General features: G+C 47.4%; 2 protein-coding genes across 4 annotated transcripts in view; both read left to right on the forward strand.

Annotated features, from left to right (window-relative positions):
* The window catches only part of LOC310701851 (uncharacterized protein), a 100918-nt gene that overhangs the window by 66330 nt on the left and 15773 nt on the right, over window positions 1-18815 (forward strand). The gene's annotated exons all lie outside the window — the stretch shown is intronic.
* The window catches only part of LOC310701607 (E3 ubiquitin-protein ligase TRIM39-like), a 35932-nt gene that overhangs the window by 387 nt on the left and 16730 nt on the right, over window positions 1-18815 (forward strand). Inside the window, exons 2-8 of one of the 3 annotated variants that reach the window (XR_014523076.1) lie at window positions 138-1057; window positions 7670-7765; window positions 9017-9247; window positions 12417-12439; window positions 13046-13164; window positions 14636-14692; window positions 16297-17148. Coding sequence is in view for 2 of the 3 variants with exons in the window: in XM_083492760.1 (XP_083348886.1) it covers window positions 638-1057; window positions 7670-7765; window positions 9017-9247; window positions 12417-12439; window positions 13046-13164; window positions 14636-14692; window positions 16297-16814 (1464 nt within the window). In the remaining variant the exon portion in view is untranslated. Of the gene's footprint in view, window positions 1-137; window positions 1058-7669; window positions 7766-9016; window positions 9248-12416; window positions 12440-13045; window positions 13165-14635; window positions 14693-16296; window positions 17487-18815 lie in introns of those variants that run through there. The other 2 variants (XM_083492760.1, XM_083492759.1) reach the window with 2 other exon arrangements.

Consider the following 18815-nt stretch of genomic DNA (forward strand, 5'->3'; position numbering starts at 1 on the left):
GTGGGCAATTTCAAAAGTTACTGTTCAGTGTTTTCCCTGTTGGGCGGGACCCTGTTGCAACAGTTCCTTGAATAAAGATCAGGTTTACTAGCCGCTTTGCTTCTCAAAATACTCTGTTATTTTTCTCCTGCCAATAGGAAACCCTCTATATGGGCTCCTGAAATACCCCAGAAAGGAAAGAGGAGCAGTTTTTCTTATAACAATAATAGCAAACACAAGGTTTGAAAGGCCTGGGAGAAGGGGAATGTGTTTGCCTTAAAGATGTATGACGAAGCTGCTAAGCAACCCTTCACCACCACCATAATGAGGGCTGGATATTTTAAACGGAGAAAGTGTTTGGGCTGCATCTTGCAAGAGAGGAGTATTGAATGAAAGCTGGCCAGCAGCTGTGACCCAATAAAGCGATTTCATACTTTTGAGTTAATTAGTAATCTGCTAACTAGGGTCAAAAGTAGCAAGAGGCTTTCCACCATTTCCCGCGTCAGTGCCTCAACGTAGAAGTACTCCTTCCTCTTCTCCCAGGCTTTCTGCCTGGGAAGAAACGAAACGCCCGATTGCAGGAACACGAAAGCGAAACTGAGCTTGCCTATTCTTCTCCAGCTCTCGGAAAACAGCTGCTGCTGCTTCTTGGGCGATCATGGCTACCGCAGATCCAGCAAAACACCTTCAGGACGAAGTCACTTGTTCCATTTGTTTGGATTACTTCAAGGATCCAGTCATGATCACGGAGTGCCAGCACGACTTTTGCCGAGCCTGCATCACTAAGTATTGGAAAAGATCGGGAGCTTCCATTTGCTGCCCGGATTGCAGAAGAACAGCTTCCTTGCAAAGCCTGAAACCCAACCGGCGCCTGGCGAACATGGTGGAAGCGGCTAAGCAGCTCCGTCTGCAGCTGGAGCAAAGTCCAGGAAGGGAGAAAATGTGCAGGGAGCACAAGAAGCCTCTGAGTCTGTTCTGCACAACAGAAAATACCCTTATTTGCATGTTTTGCGAGAGATCCAAGGCTCACAGAAGCCACCGTGTTATTTCCCCAGAAAGAGCTGCTGCAGATTACAAGGTAATGACGGTGCATTTTAGCAAAGAATGCAATTGCATGTGTATGCCCGGTGCAGTTGTGATATCTCTAATCTAACCACGATATAGAACAGGGACAGGGAACTTGTGGTCCTCCAGGGGTTTTGAGCCCAGCTCCCATTAAACCCAGGCAAGGGTGATGGGAGTTGTAGGGTAGCAGCACCTTGAGGGTCACAGGTGAGTAGCCTCCCCAGATATAGAAGGTGAACACCTCACTTGGTATATTTCTCCTCCCCTTTTTCAGAGCTGGTGTTTTAAATCTACAATCAGGGTTAGTTTCAAATCACACTGTGCTAATCCTGTTTGAAGTGTGATGGTCGTTCGCAGAGCTCTCTGCAAAGGTTGATATTTGATACTTCCAGAGACCCACCCTTCGCCCTCAATAATGCGCAGCCTCACCACACCATTTTGTGGGCCAGCCTCTTTCAAGTGTGGCAGCCATTTTGTGACGGGTTTACAGGAATTTCCCCTCAAAATTCCAAAGTGTCCATTGGCCCCCAAAGGTTGGCAATTCCTGTCTTAAGCAGCCACAGCTGTTTCTGTCTCGGGGTCTTCCTTGCCATAACATTTCTAGTGAAATGGTTGCTGAAATATACTCAGAGTCGCAAAGTGATTTCATGCTCTTTATTCAGCTCATAGTGGTGAGGAGGAATGAATAAAAGTCCCCTCACAGTATCTGCTTTATATACACTATTTACACAATGGGCTGCACATGATTGGCTAATTCCGGAATTCTACTGTAAGCCAATCAGGTTGTGGATTCACTTCTATCTGGAGCAGGATTGGGTGGTTCCTGCCAACCAATCATACTGCTGCATTGTTCTAGGACCAATCAAACTGCTGCATTCTGAATCCTATTGTTCTAGGACTAATCAGACTGCTGCAATTTGGATCCTATTGTTCTAGGACCAATCAGACTGCTTCAGTTTGGGTCCTATTCAACTCAGTACATAACACCCCTCCCCTCTAAGTTCCAGTCCTGCCCGGGAGGTCGCATTCATAGTCCTCAAGGTATGCCGGCGGCCTACGTGTGCGTTGCGGCCTGGGGTGTTCCCTGGTCCGGGCTCCAGGTTCTGGCTCGTGTTCCAAGGATGCGGGCTGTGATGGGGCTGTTTGGTCTGGTGCAACCGGCTCGCTCAGTCGTGGTTCTGGTTCCGGTGTCCTTTCGGCCTCATGGGTCCTCTCTGTATTTACTGATTCTGCCTCTCCTGCTGGCCCCTCCTGCTCTATGGGCCTCACTGCCCCGCTGTTCCCTTGGGACTCCTCTGACCTGTCCTCCTCCTGGGTTTCTCCCGGGAATCGTCGCCGTATCTGGTCGCAGTGGCGGCGCCAGCATTGCCCCCCATCCGTTAGCACCTCGTACGACACTGGGCCAGTGACCCTGGTGACTGTGGCGGGTACCCATGCTGGGCCTGCCCCAAAATTCTTTGCGTACACTGGGTCCTGGGCCTTGAAGGTCCGGGGGTTCCTGCCTTCCCCCACCACTACCTCATCCTGAGCTCTATCGGGGTGAAGGCGGTCCAATCTGATTGCAAGGCGCCGACCCATTAGTAGTTCAGCGGGGCTCCGGCCAGTTGTTGAGCTGGGGGTGCTGTGCTGTGCTAGAAGAAATGTGGCAAGGCGGTACTCCCAGTCCCCTTGCGTCATGCGGTGAAGGGTGTCTTTGGTGGTCCGCACCATGCGTTCTGCTTGGCCATTGGTGGCAGGGTGGAACGGTGCCGAACGGATGTGGCGGATGGCGTTCTGTGCTGTGAAGGTTTGGAATTCTCCTGACGTAAATGCAGTCCCGTTGTCTGAGACGAGAGTGTCAGGGAGCCCGTGGGTTGCAAACAGCCTGCGTAGTACCCGGATGGCTGCGGACGTGGAAGTGGACGGTACCAGTGCGACTTCCAGCCATTTGGTGTAGGAGTCCACCACTATGAAGAATGTTTTCCCCTGAAAGGGGCCAGCGAAATCCACATGCAGGCGTGACCATGGTGCTCGGGCGGACTCCCAGGACTGGACTGGGGCCCTTGGGGGATCTGGGCGGGATTCTTGGCAGGCCTGGCAGTGTTTGACCCAGGCCTCTATCTCTCCATCAATCCCCGGCCACCACACATAACTCCTGGCAAGGGCCTTCATTCTTACTACCCCTGGATGTGTCTCGTGTAGGGCTGTGAGGACCCTTTTGCGGAGGGGCTGGGGAACAACGACTCTGCTTCCCCATAACAGGCACCCCTTGTGGGCCGACAGTTCATGTTTGCGGTTTGTGTAGCTGGCGAATTCTGGCCCGGGACTGCTGCTGGGCCATCCCCTCCACACCCAGTCCAGGACCCGGGAGATGACCCTATCTTTCTTGGAATGGTGTGCAACTTCTTGTGCCTGAATGGGGCGGTCGGGAAGCAGCTCCAGGCTCATAACCTCTTGTGCAGGTGCTGGGTCAGGGCCTGTTTCCGGCAGTGGTAGCCTGCTGAGGGCGTCCGCATGGCCCATCGCCTTCCCAGGTCGGTGAATCAGTGCATACTGGTAGCTGGCAAGGAAAATTGACCACCTGAGGACGCGAGGAGACAGCACTTGGGGGGTCTGCTTTTCGGGGGCAAACAAGCCAAGCAACGGCTTGTGGTCAGTCACCACGGTGAAGGGCCGCCCGTACAAGAAATCATGGAATTTTTTTACTCCCTTCACGATTGCCAGACCCTCCTTGTCAATTTGCGAGTAGTTCCGCTCGGTTGCGTTGAGTGTCTGGGAAAAGTACGCCACCGGTACCTCTCTTCCATCCGGGAGTTGGTGCCCCAGGACAGCGCCAATGCCATATGGTGAGGCGTCGCATGCTAGCACCACCGGCAGCCTCTCGTCGAAGTGTGCCAAGACAGAGTTTGAGACAAGCAAGTCCTTGACTGCCTGGAATGCGGCCTCCTGGCGCTGGCCCCACACCCAAGGGGCCCGCTTGTCCAGGAGTCTGTGTAGGGGCTCCGCTACCGCCGCCTTGTGGGGAAGGAAGGAATGGTAAAAGTTCAATAGTCCCAAGAAGGTCTGAAGTTCAGTCTTGCTCTTGGGCGCTGGGGCATCACAAATGGCCCGTACCTTGTCCCCAGTCGGGTGGACCCCTTCTGCGTCCACCATAAATCCCAGAAAGTCCACCTGAGGCACTCCTAGTAGACATTTTTCCCGCTTCACCTTGAGACCCGCCGTCTGGAAACGGTGCAGAACGGTGCGGAGGCGGTCCTCAAACTCCTCTGGTGTGGGCCCGGCAATCAACACATCATCGAAGAAGGGGGTGACACCAGGAATCCCTTTGAGGAGAGAGTCCATTAGATTCTGGAATATGCCTGGTGCCACGCTGACCCCGAATTGCAGCCGCTTTACCCTGAACGCTCCTCTGTGCGTCACAATCGTCTGTGCCTCTGCTGTGGCCTCATCTACTGGCAGCTGTTGATATGCTTGGGCCAAGTCCAGCTTGCCAAAAATTTTCGACCCAGCCAGGGTGGCAAGGACATGGCTGACCACTGGCACTGGGTATGCGTGGGCCGTGAGGGCCTTGTTTATGGTACATTTGTAGTCTGCGCAGATGCGGACCGAACCATTAGGCTTGACGGGTGTGACGATTGGAGTTTCCCAGGGGGCATTAGGCACCGGCTCCAGCACTCCTTGCTCCACGAGTCGGTCCAATTCCTCGTCTATACGGGGTTTCAAGGCGAACGGGACCCGGCGGGCCTTGAGCCTGACCGGTCGTACTGCGGGGTCAAGCTGTAGCGCAATGGGGGGCCCCGTATACTGTCCCAATTTCCCGTCGAAAACCCCTGGAAATTCCTTGCATATGGCGTCCACGTCCACTTGTAAGCTAGTGTGGTTCACCCCAGTGATGGCTAGCCCCAGTGGTCCAAACCATGCCAATCCCAGTAAGCTAATGTAGGGGCCCTTGACCACAAGCAAGTCCAGTTGCCGCGTCCGCCCTCGGTATTGCACCCTGAAGGTCCCCACCCCCATTGTGGGGACCTTACGTTTCTGGAAGTCCCGGAGGGTGAATGGGGCCGGCCTGAGTTTGGGACCCCCAGTAGGACACAGTTTCCTTAAGGTCTTTGCCGAGATTATGGATAGAGTTGAACCCGTGTCAAGCTCCATGCGGCATGGGGCCCCCTCTATCTGTACCTCTACATAAATTTTCTCTACGTTGGGGTGGGGCAACTGGTATACCTGGCAGTCCGTGAGCTCCGTCGAGTTGCCTTGGTGCGTTGGGCCCCGGGACCTGGGGCTCTTGGGTTGGTCATCTGATGCCTGGTGTCGGGTGGGCCGAGCCCGACACACCCGGGCGATGTGTCCCGATTTTCTGCACTGCCTGCACTCTGCGTTGCGGAAACGGCAGGTCCTCCTCTCGTGACTCTCCCCGCAGCTTGCGCAGTTTCCTCCTTCTCGTCGAGACAGCTGTGGTCTGTGCACTGCTTGAGTGCGCTGCTGTACTCGGTGCACCTCCTCCCTGTCAGATCCTGAGTCGTCGGTGAGGTCTTCATGGTGGACCCTCGGTTGGGGTGGCAGGCTCGGCCGTGCCTCTTGTGTCGACCTCTCGGCAGCTTCCGTTGCCAGGGCCTCCTCCAGAGCGACCTGGAACGTTAGGTCCTTCTTAGCGTAGAGGCGTCGTTGCAGCTTCTCATCCTTCAGGCCACCGACGAGGCGGTCACGAAGCATGTTCTCCAGCTCTGAGAAGTTGCAGAACCGGGCGGCTTGGCGGAGAGAGGTCACAAACCCAGTTATGGTTTCCCCAGGGGCTTGTCGCTTTGCGTAGAAGGCATTTCGACGAGCCACCACTGAGGGCTGCGGTGAAAAGTGCCCCTTCAGCTGTTCCATTATTGTTTTGTATGGAACAGTAGCGACGTCTTCAGGCGCAAGGAGAGCCCGGGCGATTTCAAACGTCTCCTCTCCGCAGACACTGAAGAATATCGCCCTCTTCTTGGCGTCTTCTTCGTCGGTGACCCCTTTGGCTTCTAGGAGGAAGGTGAAACGGGAGGCGTACGCTTCCCAGTCTCCAGATGCTGGGTTGAATGGCGAGAAGCTGCTGTTGGCTGCCATTCTGAGTTCCTTGTGTCCCGGAGCTGAAGCCTGGATACACGGTGCGAGGCAGCGGTGCGGCAGGTGGCGGTGCTGCGGTGCTGTGTGTGGCAGTCAGCTCAGCGGGATCCCACCTTCGTCGCCAGTGAAATATACTCAGAGTCGCAAAGTGATTTCATGCTCTTTATTCAGCTCATAGTGGTGAGGAGGAATGAATAAAAGTCCCCTCACAGTATCTGCTTTATATACACTATTTACACAATGGGCTGCACATGATTGGCTAATTCCGGAATTCTACTGTAAGCCAATCAGGTTGTGGATTCACTTCTATCTGGAGCAGGATTGGGTGGTTCCTGCCAACCAATCATACTGCTGCATTGTTCTAGGACCAATCAAACTGCTGCATTCTGAATCCTATTGTTCTAGGACTAATCAGACTGCTGCAATTTGGATCCTATTGTTCTAGGACCAATCAGACTGCTTCAGTTTGGGTCCTATTCAACTCAGTACATAACAGTTGCCTTTTTGTTTTTTGGATTTTTTTTTCACAGGTTGCCACATGAAGTGCTTTATTTTTTTAATAATGCAAAAAATTAAAATCCAGATTCTGTAAAAGAGCCTGGGTGGATCCTGTGATAGGAATTTTATGGTCTTAGACATATGGCAATGTTCATAAGTGTACCAACCAAGCACATACATAGATCAGCACAGGAAGACCGACCTGGAACCATTTTGATTCCCAAACTGTCCCAAACTGACCAAATGTTTTCTCTGCAAGGTCAAAGGAAAATGGAAAAGCCTCCCCATTGTCTTTTCCTTCACAAATCCTGTCTTAAGGGTATGTCTGTGTTTGAATAGGGTGTGAGCCTGTGACTTAGTCCAGGAACTAAGTATCTATCATTAGAAAAGACTAGCCAGGCTCTCCAGGAAATCCAATCAAGTAACCTGCCAGACATGAGATAAAGGACAGGAGAAAAACAACATTCAAAATTTCTGTTTTAGACCACCTTTTCTGTGATGTAGGTGTGATGTATCTGAGGGGTGGTCTTAGGTTACACCCCTTCTGTGATGTAGGTATGATGTTTCTGGGGGTGGTCTTGATCTACAGGGTGGGAATTTCAAAAGTCTTTATAAGGCCTTGCATGCCATTTTTCTGGGTTCCTCCTCTCTCCTGCAGGTGAGGGGAGCACCCTGTTGCAACAGATCAGTAAAGATCAGGCTTACTAGCTGCTTTGCTTCTCAATATTCTCTGGTTGACCTCTGTTATTCTCTCCTACCAATGGGGAAACTATGTAAGGACTCTATATGGGCTCTTGGATACCCCATAAGGGAAAAGGGCAATTTTTGTTTACAACAGTGGGCGTGTTTTGTTTTGGCCACTTTCCTGGGACCTGTGCCAAGCTGTGCCACTGTAGCAGCTGATGGAAGTTGAGAGCCCAACAACTTCTGGTCAGCTGCAGGCTCCCCCTATCCCGTCCTATAAACATTTTCAAGTCTGCTGCTTGTTGTAAATAAAACATTCTCAGTCTGCAGAAACTTTAAATCTACCATATGACCCATTGTCTGTCCTTAGGGTGTGCTACTTGGACATCTAAAGGAACTGAAAAAAGAAAGAAGCAAGATTCTGTCGGTTAAATCAAATGGTGAGAAGCCGTGCCAGGACCTATTGGTAAGAACTGGCATAACTCAGGGGTCAGCAAACTTTTTCAGCCATGGGCTGGTCCAGCGTCTCTCAGACCATGTGGTGGGCTGGACTATATATATTTGGGGGGGTGGGGTGGAATGAACAAATTCCTATGCCCCACAAATAACCCAGAGATGCATTTGAAATAAAAGCACGCATTCTACTCGTAAAAACACCAGGCAGGCCCCACAAATAACCCAGAGATGCATTTGAAATAAAAGGACACATTCTACTCATGTAAAAACACGCTGATTCCCGGACCGTCCATGGGCTGGATTTAGAAGGCGATTGGGGTGGATCCGGACCCCGGGCCTTAGTTTGCCTACCCATGTGCATAACTCCTCCTTTTAAGGCCTGTCTACAGTGAGCTGATCACCACTGGAAACGTTATCATTTGAGAGCAAGGATCTGTGTACATTGGGAGTGTGATTTGATAAGGATCCACATTCTCCTGACCTATGTTATATTTTACATTACTGTAGTATCTAGGAAGGGGAAAGGACTAGATAAGTGCCTTGATATTGTTGTGATCATGAAGTTGGAATATGTTTGAGGCTGCTTTCAAGTCAAGATTTATGGGTGAAACAGATTTTCTGGATCCATTTCACTTTAGGCCTGGGTTTGGCACTGAAACCAACTTTCCCAAATGCCCCCTCATTCTGAAGCATGGAGGGCGACAGAGAAAGGGCTTTTTTGCTGGTGGCCCCCAATTTGTGGAATAGGTTTGCATGGTGCCTGTGTTAATACCTTTTTGTACCATGTGATGATAATGACTTTTTTTTTCCCTCTTCACCAGCAGGCCCCAGGTTGGTTTAAAACAATTTAAAATTCATGATTGAAAACAGTTTAAAAAATACAGTCACAGGAGTTGAAATATTTTAATGTTATCCTGTATCCCATTTTAGTTTCTGTTCAGTGAATGGCTGGTGTGTTCATTTAACACCCTCATATGTTTTCTTAACATTTGATGTGAACACCTGAAAGAGACGTTAATCAATTTAATTCCAATTACGTGCAGTGCTTTTTTCCAGGGGCTACGCAGTACCGGCACATCTTTTTGTTGTTGTTAAAAAGTGTGACACTTGCTATAACAATTTCACGGTGAGTACCAGCACCTATTTTTCTAGGAAAAGCCCCCACTGAGTATGTGATATATATTCCAATGTGATATTATTAGGATCTGGATTGGGCAATCTATTAGAACATCCCATTGTCAGTTGTATCTCTCCATTGTAGAAAGAGGCAGAAGCCAAGAGGGGGGAGATTGTGTCTGAATTCCAACAACAGCGGCAGTTTTTGGAGGAACAAGAGCAACGCCAGCTGGCCAGGTTGGAAGACATAAAAAGGGAGATTGAGAAGAGAAGAAATGATTATGCAAACAAATTTGAGGATGAAATATCCTACATCAACGATCTGATTGGTGATATAGAAAAGAAGGGCACTCAATCACCAGATGAATTCTTAGAGGTAGGTCTAGTATTCTGAACCAGAATGTATTCATGACAGAAATATCCTGCATCGGTGACTTGATTGGTGAGATGGCAGGTAAGGGTGGCCAATCGGCAAAAGATTTTTTGGAGCTGGTATTCTAATCCAATATTGATTCATAGCCAACACAAATTGGTTGGCAGAGGCAGCTGGCCAGCAGCTCACTGCATGTGTGATAAGCAATGGTTTATAAGAAAAATGGCCACCGATGGTTGATTTTTTTTGCAAGTAAGTTCTCATTGAGTATGCATCCCTCATCATTCTCAGAATGAGTTGGAGTTGCAACCACTTTCAAAGTCCCAAATCTCTTGAAAAACGACAAAGGGTAGAACGACTATAGCGTTGGATTGAATCCCATGTTTTTTGAAGCCAAAGAAGCTAGTGGACATGTGACTGTCAAGTTATTTTGTAATTATCACTTTATTCCTACCCTTTATATACAAACATAGAATGCAAATCCAGGTATGTAAAGCAGACTGAAATGAATGAGGTAATTGATGGAACGCTGAACCATGTAAATTCAGCAGTTCTAATCTTTCCCATCAAAGAATCCATACAGGGGAGAAACCATATCCTTCCTTAGAATGTGGAAACAGTTTCACTCATAAGAGAAGTCTCACTTCACATGAAATAACTCATAGTAGGGAGGAACCATTTTATATCCTTAGAATGTGGAAAGAGCTTCCAATTCCAAGATGAGTCTCACTTTCCATCAAAATATTAGTACAGGGGAGAAACCGTATCACTAGTTGGAATGTAGAAAAAGCTTCATTCTGAGCCCCGATCTCACTTCCAATCTAAGAATTCATCCATGGGAGAAGCCACAACAGTGCTGAGAATGTGGAAAGAAGTTCAGTGAGAGAGTCAAACTCAGTCCATCAAAGAAGTCATACAGGGGATAAGTATATGTTGGAAGAAAGATGGTATTAGAAAACAATCAAACCTAAAGAAATTCTCATGCACATGTGAGAAAAATGAATATTCTCTGTTAGTAGAGTTAAATAATTTTTCATATTATATAGATTTTGTTTTAGTTGTTTCATGCGTTTATGAGAGAACTCATAGTAGCCTGCATATCAGGCAATACGCAGACTCTGAATCCCGGTGGAGTGTTAGTTTGGGGAACCAGCCACCCCTCTCCCTTTCTGTGGTCACATTCATACAATGCATTTGAAAGTGCATGACTCTATCTAAATAGTCCTAGGAACTGTAGCAGAGTTACAGTCTCAAGCACCATAAACTAGCTTACAACAACAACAAATCTTTATTACGGTCATAGGCCAGCATAAGGAGGGTGGGATACAATTGTTCAAAACCTTTAAAAAACCCCAAAACTAAAATGAGTTAAAGCAGAAAATATATTTTAAAAGTCTATAAGAATCCAAAAGAAGCTAAGAAAATCTAAAAGAAGGGTTAGGAACATTAGACAAGAGTGAAAGAGTGTGAGACTATACCTATCAGTCTACAGAGCACTCTTAATAAGAGTGCCCATTATATCTAGTTTGCGGCACAGGTCATCCAACAAATTTTGAGCGCTGCCGTGCAGAATCTGGCAATGTATGTTGTAGCAGGGTTGGTACCTGAAAGTAGGGAGGTATAGAATTGTCCTGTGTGCCCTGGGTACTTATGCAGCGTTGGTAAGATGAGGCTAGTATGAATGTCTATAATAAAGACACTGGAGAAGCACATGCTCTGTTGTTTCTGATTGTCCACAGTCACAGGGCACTGCCTCTCCAGATAAGCAATCTTCCTGTATCCGCCTTCAATGACAGCTGAGGGGAGGCCATGACATCAGCCAAAGGTCCTCTGTGTCAGGAAAAAGCAGCAATGCAAGAGCGAGCTGCAGGTGTCTGCAAAGCAAAACAGGATGTTGATGTTTGGGACTGTACCATGGGAACAAAGGGGCAGTCTATTCACTGCACTGAGCACCGGATGTTAGCTCAGAGTGTCATCTGACCTGTACTGGAAGTACAGGGGTGGAGTTTCTCTCTCTACTGTTGGAGACTGGAGAGTGCAGACGTGTTTCTCTGTACTGCTGCAAAGACAGAAATAAAGACATGTAAATAGATTTCTGTCTGTCTCTTTCCCCTCCCTGAGGGAAGCAGGGAGGAGGGAGGAATGGCGTGTCCCTCTCAAGCTGAGTGGGATCGCCGATTGTGACCTTGCCTGTATCCTGCCGGGAGACGCAGACGGGGAGGTCAACAAGGATCTCAAGCCTAGTGCCTGGAGAGTGGCCAGTTACCTCTGACTGAGGCCTGAGAATCCGACACTCTGGTGCTTAGGGACTTTGAGTTTAGCTAGATATGTCATAGGGGAAAAACTAGCTTAGTTTCCAGGATTCTTTGGTTGAAGCCGTGTGCCTTAATGTATAGTGTGCTTGTGACCACAGTTCTCCATTGTGAAGTCACGTAGGGTAAGTTTACAATTGTAAATCCACCTTCCTGCACGACAATCAGTGGGTTGAAGAAATCTGATAACAAGAACATTTTTGTCTTTCGCACAGGCACAGCAACAGTGGGAAAGAGGCTCAAAACTGCTTTGTTCATCCATTTTTTGGTAACTACATACCACCCAATTAACTACAGTGGACGCTCGGGTTGCGAATGTGATCCGTGCGGGAGGCACATTTGCAACCCGCAGCGCCGCGTCTGCGCACACGTGGGTCACGTTTTGGCGCTTATGCGCAAAGCTCCAAAACCCAGAAGTAACCCCTTCCGGGTTCAGTGCAGTGCGCAACCCGAAAACACGCAACCTGAAGCGTCTGTAACCCGAGGTATGACTCTACATTCTACACAGTTCACAACTTAAAATCAATTAAAATCAAATATAATTGGATAAAACAATTGAGGCAGTAGCAGCCTAGCACAGAAGTTAATACAAAGCCGCACGAAGCAGTGTAAAATCAATAAAAGGGCATTGAAACATAGCAAAGAGAGAAACAATAGTTCTAATATATATATATATATAGAGAGAGAGAGATGATGATGATGATAATGATAATTTGTTGGCGTCCAGCAAAGTCATACTCTGAGCAGACCCATTGAAACCAATAGCTTTGAGTATTATTAACATTGGATGTCGCCCATTAAATTGAAATTACACCGTGTGCAAAATATAGCTAAATTGTCTTTGCTCTTTTCACTTCTAGGGTATTGGAAGCATACTGGACAGGTACCTACCTTCTGCTTTTGCTTGACTTACTTGGGGCCCCCTCTCCCCTCCCCAACTACCCTTTTAATGGCCTCTTAGCTACTGTTTTAAGGCTGCAGGGAACCATCATTGGGCTAAAATGGTGAGTCAGTGAGGCAGGGCTTTTGGGTTTCATTAAGGGCCTTCCTGCCCTTAGTCCCACTCCCCTATAATGGGAATACATCACCCTCTTATTTTATTGTGATAGGGTGATGCTTGCTTTGACTTCACTAGTAAATGAATCAGGATGAATGCTCAACCAATGTCATCCAATCTCCTTTGAAGCAAATTGGCATGTATGTATGCTCAATAAGCAGGTAATCTAGAAATGGCCAGAGATTTCTGGAGAACTCAAAAGCTTGCTGGAGGCGGCACGGCTATAAGGCTCCTACACTTCAGCATTCACCGTTGTGCCATTAACTATGAGGCCGAAATTGAACTTTTTACCATCATAGCACCCCTATGCTATCAAGTGGTGGATGAAGCTGCAAGTGAGCCTTTGTGAATCAAAAAAGGTGGCAGTTAAAATAAGGGACTGTACAACTAGATTGAGGGTGGTCCTTTGACTATCTTGCTTTCTCCCACTAGATGCGAGACAGAGAAATTTCAGTTTCCAGCTACTCCTGCTTCTGGAGACATGAAGGAAAGGCTGAGGAAATTCTCTCAAGAAAGTGCATCTTTGACGAGTTATCTGAGGAGAGTCAGAGGTTTGTAAAAGAGAACCCTAAATCGGATTGCAGGGAGGAAACATGTGATGCAGCACTGTCACCAGCATTGTACCTTTAAGACAAGCGTAGCAGGGTGATGCCAGCAGCCATAGATTTCCCCCCCATGATGCTCCTTATTAGAAAAAGTGAGTGGCTTTGTGCTAGTGTGGTTTGATGGGTTAGATAAAAGGTCTGACTAAGACCTGGGACGACTAGTGTCGAGTCTCCATTCAGGCATAAGACCCACTAAGCGACCTTGGACCACTCTGATTATAGATAGAACTACAGTGGTACCTCGGGTTACAGACGCTTCAGGTTACACACTCTGCTAACCCAGAGATAGTGCTTCAGGTTAAGAACTTTGCTTCAGGATAAGAACAGAAATCGTGCTCCGGCGGTGTGGCGGCAGCAGGAGGCCCCATTAATTAAAGTGGTGCTTCAGGTTAAGAACAGTTTCAGGTTAAGAATGGACCTCCAGAACGAATTAAGTACTTAACCCGAGGTACCACTGTAATAGAATTGTAGAGTTACCCGCCATCAGGAGCAGGGCAGCTAATGACCAGGCTCAGTCAAAAGGGGGGTTGTAAGCTAATCAGCAGTGCCTGAGAAGCCCTGTGCAAAGAACTCTGAAAAAAACCCCTATCAGCTGATAGTTTGGTCTTGCAGAGAGCTTTGCTGAGCATCTTGCAAGGCCTGGTAATTAGCTGAGAGTCTGGCCTAGTGAAGCCCCTTGCAAAGCTCTCTGTTAGACCCATGAAGTGGGGGGAGGGGGTCACCTGACATGATTATGACATCAGGGGATTGTCAAATCTGGCTTGTGATGGGATGGAGGAGAGAACAATCTGGCCAGTTCCCCATTCTTGTCTATTGCTATCGAGTCACCATTATGCAAGTTGTGCACCTTAAGTATGTGGGGGGGGGGGAGTGGTTAAGAGCAGTGGACCCGTAATCTGGGGAGCCGGGTTCGCGTCTCCGCTCCTCCACATGCAGCTGCTGGGTGACCTTGGGCTAGTCACACTTCTTTGAAGTCTCTCAGCCCCACTCACCTCACAGAGTGTTTGCTGTGAGGGAGGAAGGGAAAGGAGAATGTTAGCTGCTTTGAGACTCCTTTGGGTAGTGATAAAGCGGGATATCGAATCCAAACTCCTCCTCCTCCTCCTTTGCTACCCAAAGTGTGTGGCATGTGCCCCATCTCCTCTTCCTGGCTACCCAGAATTCACTTAATCATCCTGTTTGTCATTCTTACCACTACAGCTGCCCTTGCTTTTAATAGAATCATTCATCATATCACAGATGTTGTTCCTCTGTCAGTTAGCCTTAGGAACATGATTCATGCATTAGTCAATAACTATTATGAATGATTACTGTAGTTAACAACAATGCTTCATTGGTGCGTGGTTAAACAGGCTGCAAGGTCCCTTCTGTTAGCCTTATGATGGACGTTTTACCTTGCTCTCTTTTCTCCTCCTAGACTGTCCTGAGCCCAACTGTTCTCAATCCAACACGGTCAAATCAAAATGGATAAGAGGTAAGCTGCTAGTTCTGGAGAGCAAAAACAGGCCAGATGTTGGAGAGTTCCAGCATTTGATCTCCTGACGTTTCTGTCTTCAGATATAAGCTGCTGCAGGGGGAGATCAAACTGAACTGAGGCCCTGGCAGCAGTGCTGAGGGGCGGAGGAAGCGAGTTAGTCCCTGGGCTCTCACTCCAGTCTAAACCACCACCACCCTAGGAAGTAAATAGCTTAAGGGGGACTTAGATCAGGGGAAATCGGTTTGTGGAAAGGGTTACATTAACCATTTTCCAGCTCAAGAGCCACATTCTCTTCAAGACAGCCTTCCTTAAAAAAAAAAAATCTTTATTGGTTTATAAACTGCACCCACACCCACACACCCAATAAAACAGCACATAATTCACAAATAAGAAAAATAAAATAAAACAGTACAATGCGGAAACACAAAAATATTTCAGCCATTGACTTCCGACCTCCTTGGTGTGGGTTCTTTATTTCCTTGTTCCTTTCCTTTATTTTTCAACAAACATAGCCTGTATTAAATCCCTTACGCAGTTCCGAGAGTTATTCAAAGCATTCTAAAGTTTTAATATGGGGACAATGTTCTTTTAAATCTTGTCTATAAATCTCCCATTCCTTTTTAAACTTTGGGGTCGGTCGATCCCTGATCTTCTCCGTCATTTTCGCTAGTTCTATTTATTCAAGCAGTTTTACTTGCCGCTCCTCTTCTGATGGAATTTTATCTCCTTTCCACCCCTTGGCAGTCAGCATCCTTGCTGCTGCTGCTGCTGTTGTGTACAAAAACAATCCAGCCTTGAGAGAAGGCTGTCTCTCAAGATAGCCTTCCAAGGACCACAGGCCATGCTGGGTGGTGCCAGAAACAGAGCCATAGCTACAGGGTTTTTTCCTGTTATGAAGCCTTCAGAGGGGCACCATTGAGACACCCACCTTGCAGTCAAACTGAGCCTTTGACCCTAGTGAAATGAATCCTAGTTTTGCCCCTGCCAGAGGCAGACGTGGGTGAAGCAGTGAATGTAAATTCCATCTTTGTTTCTGCACACGCAGTCTCCAAGCTTTCAACTCTCACCCTGCATGTGCCCCTGTATTCTTGCCATGCAAATTTTGTTGTATGTAAAGGGACCCCTGACCATTAGGTCCAGTCGTGGACGACTCTGGGGTTGCGGCGCTCATCTCTCTTTATTGGCCGAGGGAGCCGGCGTACAGCTTCCGGGTCGTGTGGCCAGCATGACTAAGCCGCTTCTAGCGAACCAGAGCAGCGCACGGAAACGCCATTTACCTTCCCGCCAGAGCAGTACCTATTTATCTACTTGCACTTTGACGTGCTTTTGAAATGCTAGGTTGGCAGGAGCAGGGACCGAGCAACGGGAGCTCACCCTGTCGTGGGGATTCGAACTGCCGACCTTCTGATTGGCAAGTCCTAGGCTCTGTGGTTTAACTCACAGCGCCACCTGTGTCCCTTGGTTGTATGAATTGACCTAATTGGTTCTGCATTTCTCCCCTTCTAAGGAATGCGTGCAATTTGCGAGCTTGGTACACTACCTTACGGAAGTAACCGATTCTGTTAAGCGTTTGTCTTGCCCTGCTTCCTGTTCTCTTTCAGAAAATGTGGTGTTGGATCCGGAAACAGCCCATCCCCGGTATATCGTGTCTTCGGATGGAAAATCAGTACGGTGGGGAGATGTCCGCCAGGACTTCCCCTACAACCCAAAGAGGTTTGAATACGCCCGCTGTGTGCTTGGAACGCAGGGATTCAGCTCTGGGAAACATTATTGGACAGTGGATGTTGAGGATGTTGACCATTGGGCTGTGGGTGTAGCCAGTGAGTCTGTGGAGAGGGATAGAGAAATTGATTTTGAACCTGATGAAGGGATCTGGGCAGTGGGCTTTAGTTATGATCAGTACAAAGCTCTGACTTCACCTCCTACCGTTTTGGAGCCAGAAGAGGATCCAGTAGAGATCCAAGTTTCTTTGAACTATGAAGCAGGAACTGTGGCTTTTTATGATGCTGAAGATAAGACCCGCCTGTTTATTTTCCAGTCAATTGATTTTGAAGGGGAGGAAGTTTTCCCCTTTTTCCGGATTGGAAATTCATCAGCTCCCCTCCAGCTGTGCTCTTAAAACACATGGTTCTTGGCCTGTGCTTTGCTTTGCTTTGCTTTGCCTTGCCTTGCCTTGCCTTGCCTTGCTTTGCCTGGGTACTCAGGAGTCCAGGTGTTAGTCCCAAAGAGCAGCGGATATCATTTCTGTGCACATTGTCTTTGGAAGTCTGTTTCCATCCCAGGCTGCTGTCCCACATTCCCCTTCAACAAAGGACCAAGGTGTTTTGGTTTGACTGTGCAGATGATAGCTTTATAATCCAGTACAGAAAAGAAGCACTATAATAATGCAAATAATTTTACTTTAATTTTGCACCCTCTTGGTGGTGCCAATGGGGAATTTCCTCCCAATGCAAGTTGCAGCTTCAGAGGGATTATCCTCGGGACCAAAGCAAAGGTGGAAAGGGTTAAATCCTTCACCGCATTTTGTGATTCTCATAATCATCAGCTTCTTCCCTCACTCAGCATTTTGCAGTTTTAAAAACTTGCATGCTAAATGCAAGGCCATATTTTGTCTGGTTTTGATTCTTAGTTTATATTAACCACACTATTTATTAGCATGTAACTCCTCAGGTTTTTCTCTTTAGCTTTTTATGTTTAATAAACCTGCGATTTGATATCTCCATTGTCACCATTGCCGTCTTTCACTCATTTCATTAATTCGTCAATAAAATTATTTTAAAAATCCCTTTAACCTTTGTTTTGACTCAACTTTTTATGCTGCAGTTCTGTTATGATACATTTAGTTTATTAAATTGCTTTTCATAGAAGATTAAAGGCATCCTAAAAACTTTTTAAAAGTACCATACTGAACAAAAATGATACAGATAATGTTCATAGCATAAGAATTATTTTTTTAAAAAAACACCATCCCAGAAAAATAACAAAAGTAGGCTAACCAGTTAACCAGGCCTATATTTAAAACCATCCCATCCTAACCTTTTTCCTTTTTTAAAAAAGAACCATACTGAACATTCATATTAATAGTGTAAGAATTAACTAAGAAACCCACCCTCCCATCGGATGTCAAGGTGATGGACAACTACCTGACATTCAGAAAACATCTTAAGGCGGCCCTATTCAGGGAAGCTTTTAATGTATGATATTTTAGGGTTTCTTGGTTTCTGTGGAAGCCGCCCAGAGTGGCTGGGGAAACCCAGCCAGATGGGCGGGGTACAAATAATAAATTATTATTATTATTATTATTGATATCCCACTTTATCACTACCCTAGGGCGTCTCAAAGCGGCTAACATTCTCCTTTCCCTTCCTCCCCCACAACAAACACTCTGTGAGGTGAGTGGGGCTGAGAGACTTCAGAGAAATGTGACTGGCCCAAGGTCACCCAGCAGCTGCATGTGGAGGGAGTGGGGAAGCGAACCCATTTCACCAGATTACGAGTCTACCGCTCCTAACCACTACACCACACTGGGTACTAGCAGCAGGGGAGGACTTTGGTAATCTGGCACCTTGAGCAAGGCCAAAATTTGGTGTCCCCTATAGATCACCTCAATTATTCCTTATCTCAATTTTGCGCCTCCTCAGGAACCACCAACAGCCCTAAATCTGACGCTGACAGTAGAGACTGGTCTCTTTATGACATATGGTATTGTTTACATACAAACTGCACCTAGATGGAGGGATCACAGAGCTTTTGCTGTTGGGTTTAATCAGAATCTGTTGGGGGGTTGTCAGAGCCCCAAAGACCTGCTGGAGTTTCCCTAGGCAACCAAAACTATTCCTTTGGGTCCAGTACCAGGTTTCCAAGTTTCCTTTGCAGCAGAATATCATGCAGCGTCTAATAGTGTAGGAGTCCCATGTCTAGCAGGGAGCGTAGAAATAAACCACAGGAAACAATTCTGTACAGGCAGAAGTCCTTTACTCTCGTTCTTGAGCGTAATGGTTACAAATTTTACAGTCATCTATCAGATCCCTCCAGTTCAAACTGCTCCAGGCCTAGCTCTAAAAGCTGCCAGACCGTCTCTCACACTAAGAGAGCAAAGATCAGCAGCAGGGGAGAACTT

This window comes from Podarcis liolepis, assembly GCF_965112155.1.
Source record: "Podarcis liolepis genome assembly, chromosome: 2".
NCBI lineage: Eukaryota > Metazoa > Chordata > Lepidosauria > Squamata > Lacertidae > Podarcis > Podarcis liolepis.